Here is a 15,011-nt window from a genome sequence, read left to right as displayed (position 1 = left end):
ACCAGCGTCGAGGGCGCTTTGTAACTATATTTACATGACAGTTTGCTGACTGTTCCTTGGTCGTGAGACCGCTGCTCGTTCTATAGGGGTACTGTGGAAAAGCAGATGCGAGCAAAGCCAAGAACCAACCGTGTGCGCCTTGGCTATTACCATTCTCTTGCGGCGCCATATCGTGAGCCCCATCCCTTCCAATTCTACAGTTGAGTCCTTATCTGTACTCAATATGCATGAAACCTCCGAACGCCTTTGGATCTGCGATGTATAAAGTCCAGGTGCACTCAAACAGAGAGGCCCTTCGCCAATCTCTCCATCCGGACGAGCTCGATGGTTGGGGCTTCGAGCTGCTTGACTTTCTCCTCGTATGCAGCAAGCTGTGGCTTCATGCTCGACCACCACCCGTTGAATTTCTCGACGACAGCATGCCACTCGCTCTCGGACCCCTTCTCAACTCTGAGTTTGTCGACTGTGTATCCACAACCCTTCAGGCGGACCCAAGCGTTGCTGCGAGTGTCCTGCAACTCTGCTTTGTAAGCGTTGAGAAAGGTCTCCCAAGCGGCCTCGTCGAATGCTGGACCAGAACGAGTACTTGAAGTGTCGGACATGATTGATGAGAAGGATCCTGTGACCTGCGACTTGCCGGACTGAGGGACTGCTGCTTCCTTCATGTAAGCACCAGTCACAGAGTCAGTCCGAGCCTCCCTAGACAGGTGACGTGACAGCTGGTGAACATCCGGCATCGGCGAAGTCACCGCAGGAGTGTCGCCTTGAAACTCTGGCGTCGGACAGACTTGGGAGTCAACAGGTGTGAACGGCGGTGTCTCCATGCCCAGGATTTGGCGAGGAGTCACGGAGTCGTTCAGCTGCGACAGCTTCTCGAGTGGCAAAAGGCTCGACTTCAGAGCCATGTGAGTTGGAGACACCGACGAACTAAGCGGTGGCGTGTCCATACCGGCACCACTAGCGGCAGTGGTCATGCTATTGACGCGAGACAGATGGGAAAGCGACTTCTCTGGATAGGCACGATGCAAGCTCTCATGGTCGAGCTTGGCAAGACGGTCAAGCGAGGTGCAGAGAGCAGCGCCGGCGTACTGCCAGTCGGTAGCAGTGTCGCGTAGCTCGGAGGGGAGGCTGTCTTGGAGGTCCTTTGGCATCTGCCACTTGGACAGATGTGCCTCATCGTAGCTGAAGTTCTCCATTCCGAAATCGTGGCCGGGGCTGCGGTCAATGGCGAGGTCCTTCCGCATGTAGTGCTCGTAGGATTTGTCGCGCTGGGCCCAGGACGGACGGCGGTAGACTGGTTGACGAAGGGTGTGGGGAGTCGACATGTTGAATCTTCACTTGCTCGATTGCTTTCCTGTGATCGGCGGGTGGGGTTCCAGGATAGGAAGTAGCGAATGAGTCGAGTCGTGGAATGGAATGGAGACTGCTATTCTGACGCTTGGATTGCTAGGTGGATGAGTTGTTGTTTGTTGCAAAGGCAGTTGCTTTGTTGCTGCCAATTATGCTTCACATGGAGGTGTCGAGTCGGAGGCGCGAGGTTTATGTGGATGATGCGACAATGCTGAGGCGGTGGGTAAGTTTGCAATAGTCGCAGCGCAGAACCGGATGGAGTCGAAGCTCAACGAAGCGCAAGAGCGGACGAGCGTGAGGGTAATGAGTGAGCGGCGCAGCGAGCGTCAGCGATGGAGCTTAAAAGTGAACGAGTGTGATGGACCGGACGCCGTTGGTGGTGTGGTTGGAAGTGTGTCGAAGGGGAGGGGAAGGGGGCGCGGTGACCTGACGCTGGTGCGAATGGATGCGATGCTGGATGCCCGCTTGCCGCCCGCAGCTGTCGCACGAGAAAAGGAAGTGGTGAAGCTGTTCCTGCTTCACGATCGAGGATGCTCGGGCTGCGCTTGCCGAAGCACTCGGCCAACTTCGTGCCGATCCGCGTGTCTTAGACTTCCCGCCGATCACCCACTTGCCGTGGATGTCGTTGTTTGTGCGCCACTCTAACGACTTCATACGATGACACTCAGGTTGTGCGTCAGGCGTGTGGCGTCAGTCCGACCAATATCGAGCACCCGGAGTTCCACGCTCTTTTGCCGTGCCAACGAAGATTCTTTGCGCTCGCTCGAGTGGTGTGGTCTCTCGTGATAATAACGATATCATCGCCCGAAGCTCTGGCATGTCTTACACGGAACGTTGCACGAGCCATTCTTCGTGATGGATGGCATCGGTACTTGATCGCGCAGCTGGCACAAAGAAGCACATATAACTCTCACCTGCTGAATGACGGCATCGACGTTTCGGGTTTCGTGGGCTTTGACACACTGTCAGTCGGAAAGACTATTGCGACTTCACACGCTACCATGCCGCCCATCGTCTATCCTTCGTGACTAACCACACTACTCTGCCTATAACAATCGCCTTTCCGTGTCACATTGGCAGTCCGTTTTGCCTGCTTGTCCTGCATCATTCACAACGCCGTGCCTTCTACGCTTCCTATCCCGGGAGCTTGAGCTATTCCAGCCTGCACAAAGAATCGTCAGTTACATCATACCGCAATCGTATGCACAATGCAAATGTGCGCGCATCGGGACTGCTTGCGGAAGGATCGTGACAATGTGTTCGCAGCTTGCCACGTGCGACGTCCAGCGTCACAGAAGCTTCAATGCTTACCTCTCGATGATGTGGAGGCCAGACTGCGTCTCCACGATCTGCGACACCTCTCCTGGTTTGAGCGCAAATGAGGCCTGCTCAAACTCGGTCTGCATGTCACCTTTGCCAAAGAATCCCCTGAATCCCCTGTCAGCAACTGATCACTTCGGAATTTGCAACGTCCTGTGCAACACGAGCGTCTACGCTTGCGCCAAGCGTACTCAAGCTTGGAATTACTCACAAGTCGCCTCGCTTCCTAGCAGATGAGCAGTCACTCTCAGTCACCGCCAGGTCGCCCAGACTGCTCTCACCGCTCCGGATTTTGCTCTCATACCCGCGGATGATGCGGTATGCCTCGTCCTTGGAGCGTGTGATTTCAGCCTCACGCCATGACGAGGGGCGTCGTGATTGCGCGTGCTTGACCAAGAGGTGTGCAGCGCGGATCTTGCCTTCGAGGTTTTGGTTCTTAACTGCGTCCGCGTTGGCATTCGCCGTGTGATACTGGCCCATGTAGTGCTTCAGCGTCTCACTGTCTGTCTCTGCTGGTGGCTCCCATCGCGACTCCTTCGTGCTTGGGTTGAAGTAATATGGCAAATTCTTGCTGTTGGACTGTCGAACCTCCCAACCTGCTGGAAGACCTGTTGCCTACTATTGGTGAGCATGTGGCATGTCGTGATAAAACGAGGGTAGGCCAGACAGGCGGCATAGCTCACCATGGCTGTGGGGTATTTGTTGTGCTGGAGAGCGTGCGTTGGCAGAGTGATTTCACACAAATCTGAAAGGCTCGTCTGCAGACACCTGTTATATAATGTACCTCAAAGTGTGCGAAAATTGAGATGCGCCCCCTGAAAATGCTTCTCAGGTGTTGTTGAGATCGTTGCCGTGGTATTTGCGCAACTGACAAGATCCTGCTTGCTCACTTTCGCGACCTTTTTCGGCTCTTTCTTCCCCGCCACTCGGAAGGCGCCAGCGACCGGGATCTTCTCGTTGCTTCACGCTAGGATCTGCTGGATTCTGGACTTCGCGAACATCCCTCTCACCATAATAATTCCACCAGCGTTGCGATCAACACTCGACTCACGGCAGCAACAACACACACCATGTCAAACTACGAGATGGAGGACTCTCCTGCGCCGGACAGCAAAGGCGAGGATTCGAAGAAGATCAGCTTCCGCTTTTGTCGCGAGTGGTAGGTAGCACGTGAAACGCGAGCCAGAATCAAACTGACGGCCACGATAGCTCCAACATGCTCTACCCAAAGGAGGATCGCCTTACCAACCAGCTCATGTTCGCATGCCGCACGTGCCAGTTCAGCGAACCCGCGACGGCGTCTTGCATCTGGCGCAATTCTCTCAAAGAGGATGTTCAAGAGACGGCGGGAAATGTAGACGACGTGGCGCAAGATCCTACGGTGGGTAACTCTAATGACTCTTCCGACTACGACGATATCATGGAGGATAGCACCGAGCTAGAGGATGTCGAGGGCGAAGACATTGTTCCTGGACTTTGTACGTTGTGTGGCCAGGAGATACTGTGTCCAATATGTGAAAAGCCGACAGATGGCGGTACCGCGCTCGAGGTCGACGATCCTGACAGAGACGCGAATGATACCGGAGATGAAGCGGTGGAACAGGAGAAGCGCGAGAGAGAAAGCGCATAAGGGAGGCAAAAGGAGGATTCTGCACATTCATACTTGCTTGCACTTGCTTTGCGTTTCATGTCTGTACAGCAACATGTGCTGACATGTCTGGGAATCACAGCTCCCACATGCCGAGGAAGAGTGCAAGAAATGTCATGTTCGAGACGCAGTCTACTTCCAGTCGCAACAGCGGACTGCCGAGACCGGAATGGTGAGTTTCCTTCTGTGCTTGTACGCAATTCTTTGCTAACGACCGGTCAGGCTCTGTTCTACGTGTGCTGCGGAGTATGTGCAAGGAGCGCACATTGTTGTGGACTTGCTGACCAACTACAGTGCCAAAACGTGTGGTCGACCCTTGAAGGAAAGCGTTAGAAGGGCTTGACTTCGAGATCGACTTCACCAAAACAAGACATTCAAGAGAGCCTCCCTGACTTGGACCCTCTCGCGGCGGAACGGTCTTTTGAATCTATCATGAACGACTATTCCCCGTCACCACTTGCACAAGTCCTCCGCCACGGGCCTCTGCCAGGCCAGAAGGGCGCGCAACCCGCAAACCACGACATGCGCCAACCTGATGCGACCTCCAGGCCCTAGATCTCGCGTCGTCTCTTGGTGAGCTGCCATCGAAGGCAATTTGGACGCAATGCTTCATCTCGCGTGGAGGACTACGGTATGGGAGGGTGGTTTGTAGCCTCTTGGACGCACAACGAAGTGCTTTCTTCGCCATAGTCTCGAACCCTCGACTCCACTGCTGTTCGCCTTCCATCCTTGTGACTACCTTTCGGCCAAGCCCACCGACCATTTCTCTTTCTTTGCCGTTGCGAGTTCACAAGCATGTAGGAGTCGTGCAGTATGTCTCGTATCCTTGCGCATTCGCCCTCGCGAGACCTCTTCTGCGCACAAAGGCAGGCCCGCACTGGACCCTTGTCAAGCTCATCTCGTCGCCTCGTCGCCTTTCGTACTCCTTGCAGCTCATAGATGCATCGGCGCCAATGATAGAATTTTGCTCCATCCTCGTTCCCTGACCTCTCTCCCAACGATACCGTTCAATCTCGTACCGATAGGGTCGCCGCCCTTGTTGATGAGCACGCACGCGTTATCATCAAACTTCACCACGCTCCCATCCTTCCTCTGATATTTCTTTGCTGTACGCACAACCACCGCATGCCTTATATCGCCCCGTCGGACCTTGTTCGCAGCAGAGACTGAAATGGAGCCACCAGGACCAGTTTCCGGGCCAAAATTGCGCTGCTTTTGGACGACAACGATTATACGATCGCCGACGGTCGCAGGTCGCTTCTTCTTGAGGACTTTGACACATTCTGCGATGGCGGCTCCAGAGTTGTCGATGACATTGACCATGGTCTGATCACGCATTCACATTAGTATACAGCATAGCACGCGGGCAAGCCAATTGCATCCTGCAAGTCCAAGTGCCTACCTTGAGTTGGATCATCTTGACAGCGCTTCACGGCCCTGCAGGCCTTGTTCCGATGAGTACTCAACGCAAGTTACGCACGACGGTGTACGAGATCTTCGACCTGGACACGGAGATGCGGCTCGGCAGAGACTGCGCACCATTGGCCGGCTTACCTAGTGCATGCAGCAAGGGGCTTACCGCTGAACTCTGTTAGGGACTCGCGACTGGCGTTGGATTCGTGGTGGCTGGGCTATTCAGAGCTCGAGGACGCAGAGGCTATTGTCCACACGACAATACCACCGCCGCCTATGTAATGTGCGCGCAACAACGTATTCCTTTTACGCCGACTGCTTGTTGCCAGTTCTGTTTGCTTTGCGCATACTGTCCTTTCTCCTTGCTTACAGCGCGTGCCATACAATAATGATTTGCAGCATCAAACGGCATCCATAAAGCGAGAGAAGGCCGGAGCGCAGATGACCACAGGAATGCGGCTGTAAGAAGGAGGCGTTGCTGGTGTTCTTGCGCGACACCGACCACACTCTAGAATACCCCGGAGAGAACACTGGTCCTTCACGGCGCTTCTGGTCACCTGCGATTGCATAGCATTGGTGCATGTCAGTCTCTACGGTCGCCCCGCGCAGTCAGGATGAAGCCGCAAGCTGCCGACTTGGACGAGGCGCTGAGGAAGAAGGGCGGCCTGACGCTGTCGCAACTTGCCAATTATGACGACCTGATCACTGATGCGCTGGTCGACAAAGTAAGTCGGTGACTGCCAGGTCATGTGTTGGAGCCGAGTACTGACCAATCTTGCAGGTCTACTTCTGGTCCAAGATCCGCAAGCTGAAAGCCAACTACCACGGCCGTCGCGGCTTGATCGACGAACAAATATGCAAGACATTACAGGAGAAAGTAATCATAGAAAAAGATCCCGCTGGGGCGCAGGGGAAATTACTGCAACAGCAGTCCGCCCTGCTCAAGTACCACAGAGGCTTGAAGACGGAGGATGAGAAGGAGCATTTCCTGCGCCATATGCGCAAGTACATCAACATCTATCTACCAGATTGTCCATTCGAGGTCGGCACCACGAACCGATATACCATTACAACTGCAGAGGCTTGCATAATTGCACGTAAACGAGTCCGCCGAGGAGAGCCCATCAAATACTTGACTGGTATTCAGGTTGAGATGACCGAGAAGGAGGAGAAAATGCTTTCGAGCCGCACAGATTTCAGCATTGTGATTTCGAGCCGGAAGAAGCGGCCTTCTCTGTTTCTTGGACCTGCTCGATTTGCGAATCACGACTGCGATTCAAACGCAAAGCTTACCACCACAGGAGCCCACGGCATCCACATCCAAGCACGCAAAGATATCGAAATCGGTGACGAAATCACAGTCACGTATGGCGAGAACTATTTCGGCGAGGGCAATTGTGAATGTCTGTGTCACACTTGTGAGGTAGCCACACGTAATGGTTGGGATCCAAGAGGTCCCATCATCCGAGAAGACACAAGCGACGAAGAAGAATCTGAAGATGAGAAAGACGTCGAAGCCAGGTCTGCACGCAGTTGTCGGGCCGGACCAAGTAGACCCGCGAAGCGAAAATATCAAGAGGACGACGATGAAAGCGAAGGAGGTCTCTCTCGGCGGAAACGAGAACGGCCACGCAATCTTTCAGGATCCAATGCCGGGCTAGAGCTGGATCTCTCTTCTGACGATGGTTCTGATGACGAGCGGAATGCGCGACACCGCAATGGCCGATTTATGACGAAGAAATTTCACCAATCCTCCTCTAGCACGTCTTTCAAGTATGAAGATTCGGATGAGCCACTCTTGGACCGAGTCTTTCGGTTGCTGGGCAGTGTCGCTGACAGGACCGATCGTCGCAAGCGTGGACTATCGGATTCTGATCCACTACATCTGACTCCTCCAGATTCTGACCGCGCTTCTTCTGAAACCGACTCCACCCCGGTGTCTCTTGGTCCGAAAGAAGAGGTTACCGCGAATGGCAGGAACATCATCCGAGGTGGTGGCGGCAGATTTGTTCGCAAGACAGCTCTGCCCTCCCTCAGTCCTGGAGAGACCAAGGAATCTCCAGGAAGTACCCCAGCGCGCACTCCAGAACATGTCTTGAGTGACAAAGCATCCCCGACTCTGACCCCGGACTCCCCCAGGCCCAAGCTACCTTCCATAAGACGCAATTTTTCGAATCTACGCAATGTTACGAATGCCAACGATGCACCTGTTGACCTCTACAGCGTGCAGCCATCCCCGGCACCTCCATCAGAAGCACTTAAGCGAGGACGGGGACGACCAAGGAAGGAACGCGCAGATGACACAGCTGAATCGGACCATAAGGCGAACACTGAAACGAGTCCCTCATCGAGTGCTAATGACACCTCATCTTCTTCCTCACTGGCTTCCAGCGCGACATCTCTGGAAACACATACATTTGCGGCTGGAAATATAGCACAGGACATCTGCGAAATGTTGACTACAGAGGATGACGAGAAACCGCTACATGATGTCGAGAGCGTGGCCATCACCAGGACCGAGACTGAAAGCATAAGTCGAAGTTCGACAAGACTGAATCGCATGCAGGCTGACTTAGAAGAGCAACTTTCTTCTCCGGAAAAGGTCGGCCCAGACAGGGCCACGATTCTTAAGAAAGTCACGCGTTCCTCCTCTGCTGCCGGAACGTCCACTCCACCTATACACAGTATCGAGAAGGTCGAGGCCAGTGAAGAATCGGATGAGGAAGTGGAGCGTGGTGAGCCTCGCATCCCTGGCGACTATCATCTGTGCAAAGCGCTTCTTGCCACAAATTACCATCGCTGGGTCGAATGTCGGAATTGCGACGAGTGGTTTGTTCAAGAGGAAGCGTTCTTAACGCGAATAGCGTGCCCAAGATGTGAACGTCACAGCAAGCTTTACGGGTACTACTGGCCAAAGACAGACAAGGAAGGCAAGTACGATACGCAGGAGCGAATTTTGGACCATCGCGAGATTCATCGTTTCATTCCACCTGATGAAGAACGCGAGGAGCGGAAAGGTCGTAGAACTCTTGCCGAAGTCCTCCGAGAGAGGGAGATGAGTGAGCGCGAACGCAGCCAAAGTGATGAACGAGACGACGAAGGGAGACTAATGCGTCCGCGGACTGATAGCGAGCGTCGAACGCTGAGGAGAACAATGTGAAATGATACGAACGACAATGTACGATACTTCCTTCATTGCATCTGGGACGGGCGTCATTGCACACGCGGCGCGTCTGTGAGGGATCTCGTGTATGCGCACAATAATCACATAAGCATTGGCATGGCCGAGTTGTGAGTCGTGCGACGCAATCGTGATCATACCGAAGCAGCAAACTCACATGTTCCCGCCATAGATGGCAATTGATGCGATCATTTCAACTCAGGCTTGCAGCTCTCTCTCTATCTCTCTTCGATTAGGCCAGAAACAGACCACCTGTGGTACAGGACCGGCTGACGCGAAGAAGGTAGGACAGGCCATGCTGCAGGTTTCCGATCCACCCTCGAATTTCGAGCCGCCCTCATCTTAGGATGTTTTCATTCGCGGGTCAGGCCATTTTAGGAGGCAACTCCAATTTGTTTGCTACTGCTGCATTTGTGCTCCTCCACACTCACCGTCTTTTCGCTCACGGTTCTCGAGGGCGTGCGTTTCGTCGGGCAGTTCACAGTCTTTCTTTCCCTCATCTCTCAGTCCTTCGTTGATCTTCCATGGTAGACATGGGCGTCCAACCCTCCAAAACAGAACTCTTCCTGCCTTCTGACACCCTCAGAAGATGCGATCCGGATAGATGCTGGTGTGACAGACCGTATCACAGGAAGTCAAGATACGTTTATGTTGAGAGAGGAGGTAGGCCACGATGTGATGTGAACCAACTCTCGTAGTTCTTCGCTGATATTAGAGTCTCAGGGGACGGAAGTGAACGCTACCACGACCCAATGGACATGATGAGCAACATGATGACGATGGGCGGAATGCCTAGCATGCCATGGAAAGACCCTCGCTCATGGACCGTCCGCGACTACGATCGCTTAGGCGAAGTGCTCGAAGAATTCTACAATCGTGAACGAGGTCGTCGTGCTGGTGGTGCATATCCCCCTCCCTGGTCCATGCCTCCCCCCGAACACCAAGCTTGGGACGATGGCGGCGGTAGACCACATCGTCGAAGATCTAATCGTCCGGGTTGGACGGAATACAATCGTCTGGAGGAGCAGTTTCGACACATGTATGACGAGTATATGCGACATCGGAATGAGAATGAATCTGTGCTCTATGGGAGTGATGTTGATCGCAGGAAGGATCAGTATCGGTATAATATGCTGAAGACTTTGCAGGAAATGTGGCCGCAGATGAGTCAGATGATGATGGGGGGACAGCAGCAGATGTATGGTGGTCATCAGAACCATCCAATGATGCCGCCGCCGCAGATGATGCATTCTCCTCCTCCTATGCAGCAGAATATGCCACCCACGAACATGTACCCCCCAGGACCACAGATGAGTCCGCATTACGGGATGAATCCAATGGATCATGGTGGGATGCATGGGCAATTTTCTCCGCCAATGAATGCTGGCATGCACAACATACAGCCAGGATATTACGGCAGCCGGAAGTCGTATAGACAACAACGTATGCCACAATCAGCGTTCGAAAACGAATACAACGAGTTCGACTACCCATCATTTCCGCGAAAGCACCACACAGGACCTACCGGAGGCGGGTTCGGACCACGCTGGGGCGATGGTGGTGAGTACGTAGCAACTCCCCTCTCATCGCCAGACTCCTCTTTCTAACCACGCTTAGGTTTGCGCTCGTCTGATGATCCTCTCGGTCCCGCTCCGCCAATGGCACCAAGACCCAAGCCCGGCGGAGGAGGTTTGGGCAGCGGCGGAACGACCTTTGGTCGCTACCCCGACGCAGACTTTCGTGCTCCTATGCCATCAACACCCAACGACATCCCCACAATCCCAGTCGGAACAGGAACAGGACCTCCCAGATCCTCCCCTCTCCATCCCCGACCCTCAGATCCATTCTACAATCCCCCATATACCTCTTCCATCTACGGAGGAGCCCAAGATTACATCTCAGCCGGCTACACGCGGCCCCCTACCGGCATCCTTAGAAACCCTTTGACTACAGGAACATATGGTAGCACCATGGCCGAGGAAAAATATCCTTACGTCTCAGCAACAACAGCAGCAGGAGTCGACGGCATAGGGGGATTGCACACTGGACCTGAGATGGGCAGTGGGAGACCAGGCATGCCGAAACGAAACGTAAGTTTCCAGCCTGAGGCGGGCCTAGCTCGATCTCGAGACGAGGAGGAAGCGAGAGGTGAAGCGGAAGCTGGGGCGCCGGTGTCGAAGAGAGATGGGTTGTGAATTGCATTACGACATTGGATGGATGGCGGGTTTTCGGATTCGTTTTGGCGGGAAATCGGAACTGTTTTCCACTCAAATCACTGCTGTTGATGATTCTTTAAAAAAAATCGTTGATTGTATGTATGTGGGCTCCACAGTGGGCTTTTGTTGAGAAAGACGGCGTGGTGATGATCATGGCTAGCCATCCTACCATGGGAAGAGAAATTGAATGGATCGTGATAAAGACATGACTGTCCCCTATAGGCTATTCATCGGTCATGCCACGCCACGCCACCACTTATGGCGGGCGGCCGAAGATAGCATGGTTTGTCGCCCTGGTTAGTGCAAAGATTACGCTTACAAGTGCCTGCTGACACTCTGGTGTCGGGGAGACTTTGGGACTTTGTGGATGTACCTTGGTTAGTGAAGGTGGTCATGTCATTGGAAGATGGGGCTAAGATAAGATAGGTGAAATTGGAGCAGGAGGTGAGTGTAGCGTAGGGTAGATGAGGGTTTGAATTAAGACGGACTCTATCAGCACAGAAGCTCAATATAAGCTTGGCTTTGCCTCGTCGTTAATGGCCACAGAGCATAAATGTCATTGGCGACTGCCAATATTGCTCAGCGGTGGTTGATATCAGAGTTATCGAGTTCTTCGCAAGAGTTGCAAAATGGGTAGGAGCTTTCCAGGTCCATCTCTTGGGCCGCTGCATCGAGACTTACATTGATAGCAACGTGTGCAACGCAGCACCACAAAGTTCTGATACTTGGTTTTCCGACTGGCCAAAGCAGAGTCCTCGAGTCCAGACTTCGCATTGTGCTCGGGCTGTCCAGAGCTCTGCAACGTCGTCCTCGATGAATCTTTCAATTTGAAACAGTGCGATGGCCGACCAGCACAACTCAGGGCTTTGCGACGTCTTATACCCGTCGAGTATGAGTACCACTTGCCTTAATCTGATACGCGATGTTTGCCCCAAGTTGTCGAACACCACGCCGGCGATCTTCGTATCCAGCTCCTAGAAACAATGTTGTGACTTGCTTCGGTGAGCGGCAGCCCACATCGAATTCAAGCAAACGTGCATGCGCTGAAACGGAGCGTGTGATCATGAGGACTGCTGGCATCTAGGGGAACGTACCATCATGTTTGGCAATACGAAGACCGTTTGTGTGATCGAGGTGAATCCTCAAGATGCATACTGACTTGTTAGGTGCATCGTAGGAGGCATTCCAACTTCTGCAATTCCAGTACCGAGTGTCTCATCTATCTCCATATACGTTGACTGACTCGCCAGGTTTGATGTGACCTATTGCATTGTCGGCCGTATTGTGCTTGTATGCTGCCATTGAAAGCAACAAACAGGACTGCATATCGGAGTGCCGAATGCTGATCTTCCGTACGACCAAAGTGTCAAGCGGAAGCTTGTCATCCCAAGATATGCTGGTCAACAGCATTTGCATGCTTCGCGTACGTCTGGATCTGCAGAGTAAGGCGAAAGAGGTTATGCGAGCTGGTTGAGAAGCTACGAGTCCTCTACTGCGATGCGCTTGCCCAATCGCTTGATTTTCCCTTCTCGCCTTGCTCGCCGATGAGCGCTTGTATCCTCGTCAATTCAATTGCTTTGCGGGGTTGCGCCTCCAGCACCATGGTCTCAAAACTCCGGCCGGAAGCTCGACAGTTCTGCAGCTGTCGGTTCGAGTCGGCAAGGTGCAGGCCTTGTTTGGACGCGAGTATCGCTTCTGGATCCCGAATGCGACATGAAATATGAGTGCGGAGCTGTGATCCATCATGTCAGCACCAACACATGCACCTGGATCATGGCAGTGATGAAGGGAAGGTTTGTTGGTCGTTGTGGAAGAATTTTGCGTCAAGAGAGCTAGGCTTAGCTCGTCGGAATTGTGTGACATGCTTCTGGAAATCAGCTGACGGAAACGAGCTGACGGAAAGGCGGCGATATTAATAATTAATACACATGCACATGAACGGCCACGATGCTTCACCGGAACTACCACCAGCTCAATGAGAACTTACGAATGGCACCCAAGTCGAAGGGTTGTACGCGTGCAAAAGACGGTGACTTAGCTCTTCTCAGCTGTGCATCTTTTCGCGGTGGCAATGTAGCGGCACACGGCTACCAAAGTCTTGGCATTGATTATTGAAGCTCCTGCGTACGTAGACCTGCATCGTACGTGTTCTGTACAAAGCCTATCTTGTTCCACACTGCGATATTAGAAAGTCGAATTAGGTAGCTTCGCTCCAATTCTGGTAGACATGAACCCAGCACTTGGAACCAGCTGCTGTGCCTCGATGTTGATCTGTAGCGGTTCCTATGCAAAATGGGTCAACGAGTGCCTCGCAGAGTTGCACTTGCATGCCTCTCATATCTGTCAATGGTAATTTCGGAGGTCTTTGTTTGGTATGGCAACAGCAAGTCACCTTTTTGAGCCTCGAATGCTGATGCAAGTCGCCCAATTCGATCGAACGTACATTTCGCATCGGGAGGACAGTGGTTGTACGTTGCCGATTCTGGACCCCTTGACTCTTCGCCATGCACGTAAAAGTTTGAAGTGTCACACAAATCCCCTTGTCCCATCCTTGACCAGTCTAGTCGAGTCCGCAGTGGAGATTAATCTGGCACGCGCGAAGTTCTGAGAAGACCTGAGCACAGAGAAGTGTGCTGGAGTTGGTTCGCTTTTGAGCCTGTAGAACGTATCAGGTCTTGCCAGAGTCCTCGAAAGCCGCGGCAATTCACGAGACAGTTCACTGCGTGCATTTGATCATCATGCGAATCATGCAGGCAGCAAAGCCCAGGAAATACCACGAGCTCAGTGTATATCATCAGATGGGATGATGTCGAGACGTGGAATACTGTTTTGCGAACGCCTTGTGGCGATAGCTCTGCGGCCACATATCGTCGTTGCAGGTATACTGAAGTGGCTCTTGCAGAAGATCTTCACCATGAGTACGTATTGCAAGGGTATTTCAATCCCTGAGTGGAACACTACATCGTGTGGTCACCCTGACATGTTCTCCATGAATGAGCCGTGAGGCTTCCACAAGAGATGCGGCAAAAATGGTTGCTGGCTCGCGGGGATTCCTGCTCATTTTGGCAGCGGGGCAAAATACCGTGACGATGCCCACATCATGAACTCCAAACGCTGCAGAAGGCTTCTCGTTTGTCCGGTCTTTGGAAGCTCAGATTGCAGAAGATAATCAGTTTCTCCACTGGCCCAAATAGCTGGGACAGACCACGAGAACGCTTAGTGGACCGTTCCAGGTTGCTGCGTCATCATGCGCGGCCAGAAATTGTGCGTGCGTGCGTGTGTGCTCGACGCAATGACCAGGCCAGCCGCATAGCGCTGTCGGCACACGGTGAAGCAAGCACAAGCGAGTATTGAGGTTTGGCTCTCCAGGTTGTATGTGAGCGGGAGAGCACTGAGCAGCTCGTTTGCGAGGCGAGGTCAGGTCAGGTCAGAGTTCATGGCGAATCCATAGCGCGCAGGTTCTTCGGTCGGGGAACGGTGGGCCCGGGGCCGTCCTTTCACCGTTTTGTTACGCTGCAAAGAACAGGTAGGTCGCGGAGCCATACGCCACATCCGCTAAATTGTCTGCATGCGAGCCGCGATCAGGCGCACCGCGTGTGCAACAGACACAGCGAAGACGGCAAGGTGATGGCTTTGAAAATTGACGCTGTACACAATGCAGCTTGTAGTGCGCTCTCGTCATGCCAGCGGTGATGAAGGCCAGGTTGTGCTTGTCGTACTCGGGGCACTGCCACGCCATGCCATGCCATGCGCGTGGTTCGATGCCGACGCCGATAGTTCTCCGGACCTTTCGCCCGCTACTGTACAGGCGTGCTGCATGCCGTGCCGGTCATCAGCGCGATTCAAGCCAAGACTGCATGAGCAGGCCTGAGATGCATGCTAC

At 53.3% G+C, this 15,011-nt stretch overlaps 7 protein-coding genes across 7 annotated transcripts; 3 read left to right on the top strand and 4 right to left on the bottom strand.

Moving 5' to 3' along the window:
* Positions 1–278: 278 nt before the first annotated feature.
* On the bottom strand, positions 279–1,325 carry MYCFIDRAFT_195766 (uncharacterized protein; the record flags this gene model as incomplete). Its single annotated transcript, XM_007927204.1, has 1 exon — positions 279–1,325. The coding sequence occupies one exon, from the start codon at positions 1,323–1,325 to the stop codon at positions 279–281; it is 1,047 nt and encodes a 348-aa protein (XP_007925395.1).
* Positions 1,326–2,310: 985 nt separating this feature from the next.
* Positions 2,311–3,476, bottom strand: MYCFIDRAFT_59920 (uncharacterized protein). Its single transcript, XM_007926115.1, has 4 exons — positions 3,354–3,476; positions 2,882–3,285; positions 2,662–2,778; positions 2,311–2,512 (listed from the first exon to the last, which is right to left on the bottom strand). Exons 1-4 carry the CDS (start codon positions 3,354–3,356, stop codon positions 2,503–2,505), a joined length of 534 nt encoding a protein of 177 aa, XP_007924306.1. The 5' UTR covers positions 3,357–3,476; the 3' UTR covers positions 2,311–2,502.
* Positions 3,477–3,706: 230 nt separating this feature from the next.
* MYCFIDRAFT_59918 (uncharacterized protein) lies at positions 3,707–5,006 on the top strand. The gene is made up of 4 exons (XM_007926114.1): positions 3,707–3,829; positions 3,880–4,490; positions 4,541–4,564; positions 4,613–5,006. Exons 1-2 carry the CDS (start codon positions 3,741–3,743, stop codon positions 4,298–4,300), a joined length of 510 nt encoding a protein of 169 aa, XP_007924305.1. The 5' UTR covers positions 3,707–3,740; the 3' UTR covers positions 4,301–4,490; positions 4,541–4,564; positions 4,613–5,006.
* A 245-nt stretch (positions 5,007–5,251) lies between these two features.
* Positions 5,252–5,735, bottom strand: MYCFIDRAFT_65047 (uncharacterized protein; the record flags this gene model as incomplete). Its single annotated transcript, XM_007926135.1, has 2 exons — positions 5,252–5,644; positions 5,721–5,735. 2 exons carry the CDS (start codon positions 5,733–5,735, stop codon positions 5,252–5,254), a joined length of 408 nt encoding a protein of 135 aa, XP_007924326.1.
* A 387-nt stretch (positions 5,736–6,122) lies between these two features.
* MYCFIDRAFT_152998 (uncharacterized protein) lies at positions 6,123–8,929 on the top strand. The gene is made up of 3 exons (XM_007927203.1): positions 6,123–6,456; positions 6,513–7,281; positions 7,753–8,929. The coding sequence occupies exons 1-3, from the start codon at positions 6,346–6,348 to the stop codon at positions 8,889–8,891; spliced, it is 2,019 nt and encodes a 672-aa protein (XP_007925394.1). The 5' UTR covers positions 6,123–6,345; the 3' UTR covers positions 8,892–8,929.
* A 2,433-nt stretch (positions 8,930–11,362) lies between these two features.
* On the bottom strand, positions 11,363–13,466 carry MYCFIDRAFT_173731 (uncharacterized protein; the record flags this gene model as incomplete). The annotated part of the gene is made up of 18 exons (XM_007927202.1): positions 11,363–11,421; positions 11,448–11,648; positions 11,673–11,804; positions 11,831–11,937; positions 11,963–12,102; positions 12,146–12,198; positions 12,223–12,342; positions 12,368–12,423; positions 12,450–12,524; positions 12,556–12,594; positions 12,622–12,687; positions 12,729–13,020; positions 13,063–13,089; positions 13,125–13,176; positions 13,214–13,262; positions 13,304–13,346; positions 13,369–13,411; positions 13,452–13,466. The coding sequence occupies 18 exons, from the start codon at positions 13,464–13,466 to the stop codon at positions 11,363–11,365; spliced, it is 1,569 nt and encodes a 522-aa protein (XP_007925393.1).
* Positions 13,467–13,502: 36 nt separating this feature from the next.
* Positions 13,503–14,999, top strand: MYCFIDRAFT_173730 (uncharacterized protein; the record flags this gene model as incomplete). The annotated part of the gene is made up of 9 exons (XM_007927201.1): positions 13,503–13,729; positions 13,753–13,851; positions 13,882–13,970; positions 14,008–14,092; positions 14,127–14,211; positions 14,249–14,456; positions 14,484–14,630; positions 14,655–14,752; positions 14,790–14,999. The coding sequence occupies 9 exons, from the start codon at positions 13,503–13,505 to the stop codon at positions 14,997–14,999; spliced, it is 1,248 nt and encodes a 415-aa protein (XP_007925392.1).
* Positions 15,000–15,011: the final 12 nt, after the last annotated feature.

Source organism: Pseudocercospora fijiensis (genome assembly GCF_000340215.1).
Source record: "Pseudocercospora fijiensis CIRAD86 unplaced genomic scaffold MYCFIscaffold_3, whole genome shotgun sequence".
NCBI lineage: Eukaryota > Fungi > Ascomycota > Dothideomycetes > Mycosphaerellales > Mycosphaerellaceae > Pseudocercospora > Pseudocercospora fijiensis.
The sequence above is the reverse complement of the archived record's forward strand: the minus strand, read 5'-3'. Positions and strand labels throughout refer to the sequence as shown.